A 12,512-nucleotide genomic window follows, 5' to 3' on the forward strand; every position below is an offset into this window, starting at 1 on the left:
GCCCCATTGGCTGGGGAAGTAGTAAAATTTTGGAAGTTTCTGCAAGTCCTCTACTTAAAACTCATGCAAGGTGACAGTTCAAGGATGGTCTTAATTTCAGTCTTTTTTCCTGATTCTCCTTCAAGAATTGCAGCTGGGTTCTAGAAAGTCTTTAATGGAAGCGAGCAGGAATCCACGCGTGCTTTATTCACCCGGCTGCGCCGTGAATCGGTGCAGCTATAGCAGGATCCGGTAACCGAAGCGCACTCGGCAGCGGGGCAGCGGCTGGAGAAGGGCTGCATCCCCTGCTCGGAGCGGCTCTCGGGGCAGCCCTGGCAGCGGTGGCCCCGGGCAGCCCTCCGCAGCGCGGCCGCGGGCGGTAACGGAGCTGCCTTCGCGGGGGGGGCGCGGAGGTGCGAGGGAGGCTGGGGGCGGCGCGGCGGGGAGCGGGGAGGCCCGGGGGGTCCCGGCGGGCCGGCCCGGGGGCGGCGCGGCAGCAGCGGGTCCCGGCGGGTGACGCGCCCTTTCCCGGCGGGGCGGGGCGGGGCCGGCTCCGGGCGCGCCGGCTCACGTGGCCGCCTGCGTCACGCCGCGCCTGGGCCAATGGGGACGCGGCGGCGCGCGCGCTGGCGGCCGGGGGCGGGGCGGTGCGTGGGCCCCTGCGCGCGGCTCCCGCGCCGGCGGGGTCAGGCGGCGGCGGCTGCGCGGGGCGGCGGGGCCGGGCCGGGATGGAGCGCGGCGCGGCGGCGCTGATCCGCGAGGGCTGGTTCCGGGAGACGTGCCGGCTGTGGCCGGGCCAGGCCATGTCGCTGCAGGTGGAGGAGCTGCTGCACCACCAGCGCTCCCGCTACCAGGAGATACTCGTCTTCCGCAGGTGCGGCGCGGCCGGGAGAGCGGCCAGGGGCGGCGGCGGCGGTGGTGGTGGTGGCGGTGGTGGCGGCGGCGGCGGTGGTGGTGGTGGTGGTGGCGGCGGCGGTGGTGGCGGCGGGGGGGGCAGCGGCGCCATGCGGTGGGGCCTGGCGGCGCGGGGAGCGGCGGGGAGCGCGGCTGCGGGCGCGGGCCGGCTCCAACCCCGCTTCCCCGCTCTCCCCAGCACCACCTACGGCAACGTCCTGGTCTTGGACGGGGTGATCCAGTGCACGGAGCGGGACGAGTTCTCCTACCAGGAAATGATCGCCAACCTGCCGCTCTGCAGCCACCCCGACCCCCGCAAGGTGAGCGCTCCGCGGGGGGCCCCGGGGCCCGCAGACCGGCCGCTCCGGGCGCAGCCGCGCTGGGCAGGGCAGCGCGGGGGGCCCGGCGCCGGGGCAGGGGCTCCCGCGGGGCTGCCGGCCTCCCGCCGCCCCCGGCCCCGCCGCCCCCGAGCCCGGCCGGCTGACGCGGGCGCCCTGCCCGCTGCGCTCTCCCCGCAGGTGCTGATCATCGGCGGCGGCGACGGCGGAGTGCTGCGGGAGGTGGTGAAGCACCCGGCCGTGGAGTCGGTGGTGCAGTGCGAGATCGATGAGGTGCGTTGGGCTGCGCGGGGCGCCCGGGGACGCCGGCGGGACTCACCTGCTGCCCCGCGCCAGCGGCCGGTGCCTGCGCTGCCCGCCCCGCTGCGGGACACTGACAGCGCCACCTCCGCGCCTGGCCGGTCATCTACGTGGCAGCTGGCGGCCTCCCCCATGCGCTGCCTGCCCCGCACGGACGGCAGAGGCGCTTACCGGCCGGCGCGGCCACCTCGGGATCGGGATCGCTGTGGCTCGCGGAGGTGCTGCTCTTCCCTGCCCCCCCCGCAGAACAGAGCTGCTCCTGCCAGGGAAGGGTGGCCGCGCTGTTAAGCAGCCTCCTGTGACCGAAAGCAGGAAACAAGCCATGGGGGGGGGGGGGGGGGAAGGTTGATTCTGCGATAGGTGGGCCGGTTCTCCTCCCCTCCGTCGGTTTGTTCTGATGTTTAATTTCTAAGAAAGCTTTGCTGTCTCCTCAGAGTGAGGCAGCGCAGAATGGGAAGCGCTGCTCTGTGAGCCTGTGTGCTCTGCCAAGCTAAGTAGGCATATGTGCCTGGTTCTGAACAAGCGCTGCCTGACACCAGCGTATTTTTTTGTCTCTGCCAGCTGTGAGAAGCTTGTAGTGTCCAGTACGCTCGCAGGCCCAGGGCAGCGGCTGTCTAACTAGTTTAAGAGAAAACTGTGTCTTATTGGGGGGATCGATGTAACAGCTATAGAGCAGAGGTGGGGATCTTTCTCACTTTGCATCCAGAAACCTGCTGGTATGGGTTTATTTAGGAAGGAGGAAAAAAAAAAAAAAAAGTCTTCAGCTGAGATCACCTCTACAAGTGATGTCCGCCAGGAAAAGGAGCAGAGAGCAGTCAGATCTGCAGCCGTATTCTCTTAGTTCCTCAGGGAGCTTTTGAAGCTCCAAGTTCTTCTTGTTGAGTTTGGCAAGGACAGACCAACAGTGTCACTGAACCCTGAGGCTGTAGGAAGGGGCTGAGTGTAGCTTGTTGGCTGAAGATGCTGACAGCTCTTGAGGATCTAGCTAGCGAGTCGGATTTGTGCTGAAGGCATGGAAGGAAATGACTCACTGTGCTGTTCTTTCAGCTGCACAGTAGCCTGCAGAGTAGCTCCTTGCAGCCCCCCCGCTGACCCACTTGTGCTCTCTGTGTTGCAGGATGTGATCCAGGTGTCAAAGAAATACCTCCCAGGGATGGCAGTGGGGTATTCCAGTGCTAAGCTGACCTTGCATGTGGGAGACGGTTTTGAGTTTATGAAACAAAATCAAGAAGCCTTTGATGTGATTATCACGGACTCGTCTGACCCCATGGGTAAGAATTCTGGCCATAAAAGGGCACTGCTTTCCACACTCCTTTTCTCTTCTGCCTACCTCTTGGAAGCAACGCCAGCTTGCCCAGGCTCCTTTCAAGTGAAAAGACTGTCACTGACTTGGCTCTTTTGGTAGAGAGCAGGATGAAGACCAGAAAATTGTATTAGCAAGGCTTCAAGCCAGCTGTCATGTTTTTCTCCTCAAAATTCAACTCCAGCAGCTATTGCTTCTGGCAGAGAGTTGACCCTCGAATCCAGCAGTCCCATGGGGAAATACAGAACCATGCTGGCAAAGGCGGCTTTGCCCGTGTGCCTGCTAATGAAGCAGTGCCCCACACGCGGTTGGTGTAGCTACCTAGCCTAAAGATGACTGTAGTGAGGTTGCTGTATTTCCAAAGGGGAAAACCGAAGTAGAGAGGGACCAAATGTACTTACGGTGCCTCGTTTTAGGGACCTAAGAGCGAGCACCTGAGTCACCTTCGCTCTTGCTGTAGACAACACATGGAAGGGCATCTCTAAAAGGCAGTTTGGAGCACTTTCTTTGGTCAAGGTCCTGGGCTTACTATTGAGTAAAGCTAAAATGGTCATGGTTTTGCTGTGCTAGGTGCAGGCTGGGCTTCACCCAGGGTCAAAACTTTTTTACTTCTGGATCGTCTCCAACATTTGTGATCACCAAAAAGCCATTTGAAATGTCACTTTTCAAGTGCAGTCCCTGTGCAGTCTGGGCATTCAGGAAACTCTCGGAAACCTGCTGTCTTAATCTCTCTCTAGACATGATTCTTTACTTACTTTTCTCCCAGGTCCTGCAGAAAGCTTATTCAAAGAATCTTACTACCAGCTGATGAAGACAGCCCTGCGTGAAGATGGGATTCTTTGCTGCCAAGGTGAGGACTCTGTCTCTGGGCAGAGGCTGATGCCAGAGCATTGCATGCAAAGTGTGAGGCACAAAGGGGACTCTTCTTGGGGAGACATGATGTAGGGAGTGAAACCCATTTCAGCTCGTGGGTACAGGAGCGTTTTTGATCTGTATACATCAACTTGTTAACTGCTGGGCTGTGCTTAGTAAAACTGGCATAAGGGTCTTATCTTGCCTTTGAAACCGCATGAGCTGTGCGGAGTAGAGCAGGTTTGGACTTGGAACCACTGTTAACCAGGCACAGGCCTGTGCAGAGAAGGGCAGCTCTCGTTCTGCATCCTGTCTCCCTTTCTCCCCATAGGTGAGTGCCAGTGGCTGCACCTGGATCTCATTAAGGAGATGCGTCAGTTTTGCAAGTCTCTGTTCCCTGTTGTGGAATACGCCTATTGCACCATCCCCACGTATCCCAGTGGGCAGATTGGCTTCATGCTCTGCAGCAAGAACCCGGTAAGTTTCAGGCACCTGAAGTGCCCTTTTCCACTCTCTGAAAGCACCCGCAGAGCCTCAGGCTGTCTCTTAGAGAGCCTGAGCTGTGGCACTGCGCTTGGCCAGCTGTGGGGCCTCTGGACTTGTGCTGGGCCCCAGCTCTGCCCGCCCAGCGCCCCTGAGCGCGTGCACCTTGCTCAGTGCCGAGTCAAGTGCGGAACTGACCAGCAGTGTGTACCCAGTGCCTTAGGAAAGGGCATTGCTTTCTCTCTAGTACAACGGCCTTGGAAGGGAGGAAGCCACTACCAATTTCCAGAGCCTGTTAAGGCTTTGACTTATGCTGGCTGTTTATAAAGCAGGCACCTGCTTGGTAAGAATCACCTTGCAACTGGTAATCTGCTTGTACAGAGGCCTCCAGGTGACAGTCAGTGTTAGGATGCGGGATGGTGACTGTGTCAGACCACGGAGGTCCGCTCTCTTCCCAGTCTGCTGCATTACAGCCAACCTAATGCAACTGCCACACTGGTTTAGGGAGCCAGCAGCGCTGCTGCTGTATTGGATGCGTATCTGGGGCACTGGCAGCATGCACTGTGCCTGACTTAATGCAGGCACGGGTTCTGCTCTGAAGAGCAAAAAAAGCCTTGCTTCTTAGATGCTTGGGCACAATCTGACAGCTTAATCTGGCACGTGGCTCACACACAGCCTGACCTCATACACTGACATCTGTGAATAAGGGCTGGTCACACGAGGTACGGAGTGTAAACTCCAGCCCTTGGGGCTGGAGCTGTGCAGAGCCTTTGACCTCAGAGGACAGAGTCATCTTTTCCTGCAAGTCCACTTGGTTCTCTGCCATGAATCGGGATGCCTTTTGCTTGTACCAAAAAGCTACATTATAGAGCTACCTGGCTTTTTTTTGCAGAACACAAATTTCCGGGAGCCTGTGCAGCAGCTCTCACAGCAACAGGTAGAGGAGAGGAGTCTGAAATACTACAACTCAGACATTCATCGGGCAGCTTTCATTCTGCCAGAGTTTGCACGGAAGGTAAGCAAGGCTGTGCTGTTATTCCTTCATCAAGGATGAGGTATGGCTTTTCCTTGGCAGGAGCGGGAGCGTACAGGACTGAGGATTTCCTGCAGCCCTAAAGGCTTCTGTGGGCAAGTTGGAGCAGGACAGCATTTTGTATGACGTAGCAGAGTATGATTCAGTCTGGGAAGACTGGTGTTCAGTTTGGAACTGTTCTTTGGGTTGATGTCCCATGCCTTGATAGCAGATGACTCCTACTTCACCTTCCAAAGCCAAGTCCGAGAGCCTGCAGAACTGGCGTTTCCCACTGGAAAGCTCCAAAAGTCTTAGATAAAACATGGTTGTGGTTTCTAGCACAAACTAGGTGGTAGAAGAAAGGATGCTGTAGCGTAGCTAAGGCTGCCTTCTTGAAGGATAGTCTATATTTCTGCATCATTCCATCATCTAACTGGGTTGCAGCTGCACGTTCCAGAAAAAATCCTCCTTTGAGTGTCCTAGGGACGCAGGCAAATGCCCTGGTTGTGTCTGAGCTGTACTTCTGTTGAGGACTGGTAGAGCTGCAGCAGGTCTGGCCTGACACTTTTTTGTCTTTGGCTGTCTCCAGGCCCTGAGTGATGTGTGAGACTGAGAAGCTGCTTCCTTCCCTCAAGTTGGACCCTGAGATCGTCAGTGATGTGGTTGGGACCTTCCCAGCAGACTGCAGATTTGCTCTCCACTATGTGGGATTGTTTAACCCTTTGCCATCCAACATTCCCTTTGATGTGTTAAAGATGATGGGGTGTAAGCCAGATAAGACTATTGAAAAGGTCCAGTGACTTATTGCGTGAGGTGAAAACTGTTCTTTCCAGGGCTGGAAACATAAGAGGTCTTTTTCCTTTCTTTCCTCCCTGCACCCATTCTAAATTCTCCCCTCCCTGTGCCCCCCCATCCCACCTCCACCCCCTACAACTGACATGATGTATTTATAACAGACTTATTTCTGTCTGGTGATCTTCTGAAACCTGGGAAGAGTCCAGAAGGGTCACTGACTCAGCCTTAAGCACAGAGAGCGAGAGCTTTGTGGGCAGCAAAGTTAGCTTGCTCTCTCCTAATAGGAGCTCCCTGCTGCTGAGACGTTTCGACTGGTAACGGGTCTGAGCCTTCATGTCCCACTGCCCTTCTGCAACACCTGCACTGTTCTGCAGCACAGTCAGAGAAGTCACAGTGCAAACTGTTGCCATTCACAATAGGTCTCCCTCCAACCCTGATGGAGTAGCAGTATTAAACACCAGCCAGGCAGGCTGGCAGCAGTCTTGTGGCTTTTTTTTTTAAAAAAAAAAAAAATTGGTTGGAAACAGAAGTGCTGAGGTACTAACAGACTGACTCCTGTTCTTACCTCTGCCATCAAGAATGGTTCCAAAGAATGTTTATCAATATGGTGATAGGCGCTTTATATATATAAATATAAATATATATATATAAAAAACAAACCTTAGATCCATTGCCTGCTGTTAAGTACTGATGTTGGGGAGTCGGTTGTGCTGACAGATCTCTCATCTCAGTCATGCTGAGATGCCTCAGGCCTGGGTACTTGCTAGTCCTTAGGAGGCATCATTATTTCTAATGCTGCCCCCAGAATCCCCAGATGCGTAAGTTGTTTTTCATTGTACTCTGTTGTGAGATGGATCTGCCTCCACTTCTTTACTTCTGTTTTAAAGACCGTGTACCAGCACTGTGCAGTGGGTACCTTCCCAGCACAACCACTGTGCGGTTGTCACTCCCTTGCAATCAATTAAACACTCGGCTCTGGTTAAGGTGACATCAGTGTGGGTCGGTGTGCTTCTTTGGGGGGCAGAGTGTGGGGGTGGAAACAGAGATCCTGAACGTTTGTTGTGCTTGTCAGAAGACATCCAGGGGCGCTCTGTAGTTGGTCTGACTTCCTCTCTCCCTTGTCTCTAGGAGTGACAAGTTATCACCAAAAAAATGCTCTGAAGAGTGATCCCATTGCATGTTCTGTATTGTAACCTGACTGCCAAATAGCCCCAGCTTCTGTTATCCTCACTGCTGCAGAAGTCAGCACCTTCTATCCAAGCTGTTCTCTCGTCCAAGTGCTGCCTCTGGTACACCTTTCCAAGCTGTTCTCTAGCCGCCCATCCTCCCTGTTAGCATCACATAATGCCTGTCAGTCACTGGGTTGCGCCATTGTGGCTCAGGATCTGGAGCAGGTCCTGGGCTCAGGCTGAACAGGCTGGAAGGCTCGCTAGGTGGCATCAGAAGAAGACAAAACAGCTCCTGAGGGAGGCTTTCGGGCTTCCTAAGAGAAGAGAAGACCAGAAGGTGCGGACTTTTGCAAAGATTGGGTTGAGCTTTACCATAATCGTGGCTCTACAAACAGCATAGGTGGTGCAGCCACTGCGTGCCTGCAGCGAGGGACTTCTGTGGTGTCAGTACCAAGCCTCCTACTTTCTCCCCTTTGTGATGAGGCTTATCACTTCTTTCCCAATGCTACTACCACTATCAGTACAGTATACAGCTGCTTTGTGGTTGTAAGGGTTTGCAAAGCATTGCTAAGCTGCAGAGCTGACTTCGGATCTCCTTTGTATTCTTATGTTGAAAAGATTACGCCCAGTTTGTCTCTTTAATTATCTGGGTAACTCTCTCCTTTCTCCCACAGCTACTGGTTAGCTAGGGCTGTTGACACATTTCCATTGCTCAACTCTTTTATTTTTATTATAAAAAGCAAATCAGTAATGGAGGCTGGTTCTAGCTACTCCTAGGAATGGGGGCCTGAACCCCATTCGGCCCTTCATCCTTGACAGAAAACTGCCTCTGGCACTTTCTCTCCCCTGGAATGGGAATTGAGACCAGGACTGTAGTCCAGGAAGGCCTTAGAGCAGCTGCCAACTAGTAAAGGAACAAGTTCAAGCCTTCCACCTGCCCTTGGTGGGTACAACAATGCCCAAGAGGAAAAGAACTTCCTCCAACCTGTTTCTAGCCTCCACGTAGCTAATTATTCCTTCTGTTTCTCTGAGCTCTCTCCAAATCTGTAAGTTCAGCAAGTGGCCAGTGATGAGAGCAGGAGACAAGGCTGTTTGCCATCCAAGTCGCACATACCCTGTCTGTAAGGTCCTGTATATCGTTTCCAAGTCATTCCAAATCACTGTTCTTTACAGGTGGTTTCAAGTAACTTTGGTGTTTTGCAACAGGTGAAGACAGATCAGTGCCTGAATCAAGCACTCAGTAAGGTGCAGCAAGAGAAGGAGCAAGAGTTTGTGCATCTATAGCTAGTTCCATCTCGGCAGCTCCAAGCGCTTCAGGACTGCTAAAACTCACGCGAGCGCAGAGAGCTGCCACAAAGTCTACGTGCCATTTAAGCTGCTGGAATGGTACTTGGCATGGCAGCCATCGGTCAGGCAATTGTATCTACAGATTGATTATCCCTTCCATAAATGTATGTCTGAGGTGTTAACACTGCAGGATGCTGTGGCCAAGGCCAGTGGGGATTGAAATGAGACTGGCAATTTGAGTAATGCCCAACAGGAGAAAACTAGCAGGGAGAAAACTTGTATAGAACTGAGCATTCAAAAGCAATCTTTGCAGTGTCTCCAGGTGGGCAACTAAACACTTGAGTAACTTCTTTGGAGTTTGAGCTGGCTTTTGCCCAAGGCTAGTCAAGCAAAGCTGTTCATAAGCAAAGATCCACGAAGATGATGTTTGTCTAGACATGCTGCAGTCATGTTCCAGCATCTTATTAAGCTGGGAGCATATGAACAGGCATAGGCTTTGTCCCAAGTTCAGTACAATGTAATATCAGGCAGAGCAGGTGGAGACAAGCGAGGGAACAGAGCCTGATGGGCTTTAGCACATCAATTGCTTAAGCCTCTTGGCGCCTTTTGAACTGTGTCAGACTCCCTGCTCTGGGCTTTACACATTGAGCTAACTCAATTTTTAGAAGTTCAGAAAAGAGCTTAAAAAAATTAAGAGAAATCTCTTGCCTGTATCTCTTGAGCCCTTTCAGCCAGTTAATTGGCATGAGTGTCATATTCATCCAGAGCTAATGTTATTGAGGCCTGGCTGAATTATTGATGGAGCTTGGCTGGAGCAAGAGACTTGCTAAAGTAAGATTGATAATTCAACTTTCATCAGAGAACAGCAGCCTCAGTAAGCAAACAGAAAAGTAGTAACAAGGGCCACCAAGTTCAGGGAGAGGAAAGTTCCTTTGATAAAATGCATGGGGAACAAGAGGGAAAAGTGTGGACAGAAGTGTGAAACAGCAGCTCAGATCTAGCCAAAGCGTCAGACAAAATGTTAGAAGTAAGATGAAAAATTGTAACAGAGTTAAATACTGAGAAGCCCAGGTGATGCTCTTTTCTGGTCATGTATAGGCTGGAGTTAAGTGCTTTTAAAAAATGCAAAAGGTGAGGAATTGGAGCCAGGGAGTCTCAGTTATAGTAGAGTGATGTGTGTAACAGGTAAAGACTGGAGGGGGGTTATTCCACATGTTTGGGATCTCAGCAGCAGGCCTTGCAGGGATGCGGGTGGTGAGGCTGGAGGGGAGGGCTGACCAGAGTGGGGACCCTGCAGGAGGGGGCTACCCCCTCCTTGGTACTGAACGGCTGCTGCAGCAGCCCACGGCTGGGCATCCCTGGGAAGGAGTTTGCCAGGGCTAAGGGCAAGATAATGTGTGCAATGACCCTGCGTGTGTTTCATCCTCCTTCAGCTGTAGGAGAGGAGTAGGCAGAACCCCACACTATCTGGAGCATGTGAATTCCTGTTTAAAGCTCTCCCAGCTGAGCAGTCCCTTCTGTGGTGCTGGCAGTCTCACAGTCCCGTGTGTTAACATCCCTGGTGAGCTCTTTCTGACTGAATTCCCACAAGACACAGTGCACGTGCAGTCCCTCAGGATATCCAAATGGTAAAGAAACATTCCTGTCCAAGTCTTGTCCAGCCAATCTTGCCACCAACAGGGTGAGTCTGGTGTAACAGAGGTCAGTTTACATGTCAGCAGGCATCCTCGGCCTGCTTCACCACCTGAAATGCCTCCTACTTGGAGCTGGGTGACACATTTTCAGTGGAAAATAGAGGTGTTTTGAAACAGAAGTGTTTCATAGCGAGTAGTTATTTCTGAGGATGATTTTTGGTGGAATAACTGAAATGTTTGACTTTGCATGCATTTTGAAATAACAAAAGGTTTTGAGCGTACCACTGAATCATGCTCACCCTCGCTTCATCCTCCTGCAGCCCCTTTGGGGTCGACAGACAGAGCAGGCGGCACAACTCCCCCAGCTTCACCTCCCCAGAGAGCTTAACAGGCTTGTAGTCGTGCGTGCTCCGACAGCAGCATCCCTGCGGTACTCCCCTCCTCCTCCCTGCACCTGCTCTGCAGCTCTGATCAGGGATGAGTGGGAGCAGTAGCTCCAGCCCACGCACACGCAGTCTCTTCCCTGGGTTTGTTAGATTAGTGCCAATGAAAAGCCGTGGCTGGAACAGCCACCTGCATGCTGCTTGGAGGCCCCTGGGGAGCACAGCGCGAGGGAATACTGCAGGCCTGGCCTGATAAATGAGCTGTGATTTCAGGCCCATGAACAAATTGGTTTCCCCTTCCAGGAAGGCTCACAACTGTCAGCTGACTATTGCTTTATTTATTGCATTGACCTTTGCAACTAGGGACTCTTGAGGGCAGAGAGAAAGGGTTCCAGTGACAGGAAAGCAGCAGCATTTGAAGCCTGCCTTCAGCTGCGGCTGAGCACCTCACCTTTGGGAACCAGACTTTGTTTGGGAAGCCTGATGCAATTCTGCTATTTGTTTCAAGGCACGGTGATCTGAACCCAGACCAGGCAACAAACGGGTAGACAATGGCAAATATCCAGGCCATAGAGGAAAGCAACTGAGAAATTCATCTCGTTCCTTAATGTGGCATTTGGTGCCAGACATAGTCTTAGCTTTTGTATTCCAGCAATGCCCAGTCTTTGCTGCTGTGCAGATGCACTGAGGAGAGGTCAGAGACCTCTTTCTTGAAAGATAAAACCTCTCCCGTTGCATGTTGCTTGTGCACCCTTAACCACAAAAAGGTGGAGGTTGTCCTATGTGACTGTGGAAGCATATTCTGCTGTACTTCTGAACCCACTCTGCATCTCTGCTGAAGCCGTGCTGTCAGACAAAATCATTCAATAGCCAGGTCTTTTCAAGTTACTGTATGCTGAGTTTCCTTCTGGAGGATCCCCACCCTTACCATGCTCCCACGGACATGCTGATTTCAGGTAGATCCACCCTCACTGTAAAGGGGTAGAAACCCACTCAGACCATGTGCGACTCCACACAGAGAGAGCGTCATGGAAGAAGACTTATAAAGCAGTGAGTGAGAAAACAGAGAAAGTGTAAGAGGAAATCAAGGAAAGAATTGTCAGGAGTGTTCACTCCTCCAAGGAAAAACCTTTAGCCTTTCCTGTACAGTGACAAGAGTTGGCAAAAAAAAAAAAAAATTGGGGCATTCTCAAAGGTCAGACAGCCAATGCGACAGGGAATAGGGAACAGTAGGAATGAAGAACAATCCTGGTGCTCTATGTTGAACTTTTTCCAGTTACTGAAAAGAGCAAATTTTTTACCAGTTATTTTATTTCCTTTGGAGAATGAGATGGTGCTGTAGCCTATGGTGAGGAGATGGTCAGCAGTGGTGGTAGCAGAACCAGCAGGGTCTCTGCAAAGGGGCCAGAGAACCAGAGTCTGAGGAGGACAGACCAATGTAGGGGGAGCAGCAGAGGGCATGCGAGGAAAGGGAAGGGCACTAGGGGAGATGGAGGAATCTGGAAAAGAGGTGTCTGGTATTGAGGGATGCTGTAGCAGGGCTTGGATGGAACTTGTTTGGATGTAGAGATTGAGTCCTGCTGTGGGCACTGAAGTGTAAGTGCTTTGATGTGTCCCTGTTCCCCTCGCTCCCAGCTGCGGGGAGAGACCCTGCCTTGCCCAGGCTCGAAGTACAGGTTTTTGCTGCGCTGCGCTCATCAGCAGGGCCACAGGTCTGGTGCTGGTGTATCTGGATGGAAACTCTCCAAAGACAACCCCCTCAGGCGGTAACAATTATTTTATTACTGCCCTTTAATCCCAGGACAGACTGGTCACTGTTTACACCCCTGTGGGCCTCCCCAGAAGCTGGTCTCTGGCTCAGCACATCATCCCTTTTCTAGTAGAAGAGCACCGTCATACTTGTGACCCCCTTCACTCAATGAAGTGTTATAGGAATCAGCCTGTTCAGAAAGCAAAGCTGCAGACAAAACCGTATTTATTAGAACAAGCAGTTTGGTTAGACCAGATGGCCCCCAGCATGGAGACCTACCTGCACTGCTGCTGCTGTCTGTCTAGCTTTTGGGCTAGTAGCCCATGAGGTTTA

At 52.8% G+C, this 12,512-nt stretch overlaps 1 protein-coding gene across 1 annotated transcript; it reads left to right on the plus strand.

Moving 5' to 3' along the window:
* The first annotated feature begins 625 nt into the window (after positions 1 to 625).
* On the plus strand, positions 626 to 6,944 carry SRM (spermidine synthase). The gene is made up of 8 exons (XM_055798300.1): positions 626 to 853; positions 1,073 to 1,193; positions 1,392 to 1,484; positions 2,629 to 2,782; positions 3,581 to 3,664; positions 3,998 to 4,143; positions 5,042 to 5,164; positions 5,751 to 6,944. Exons 1-8 carry the CDS (start codon positions 708 to 710, stop codon positions 5,766 to 5,768), a joined length of 885 nt encoding a protein of 294 aa, XP_055654275.1. The 5' UTR covers positions 626 to 707; the 3' UTR covers positions 5,769 to 6,944.
* The last annotated feature ends 5,568 nt before the right edge of the window (positions 6,945 to 12,512 follow it).

Source organism: Falco peregrinus, chromosome 3 (genome assembly GCF_023634155.1).
Source record: "Falco peregrinus isolate bFalPer1 chromosome 3, bFalPer1.pri, whole genome shotgun sequence".
NCBI classification, from domain to species: Eukaryota; Metazoa; Chordata; class Aves; order Falconiformes; family Falconidae; genus Falco; species Falco peregrinus.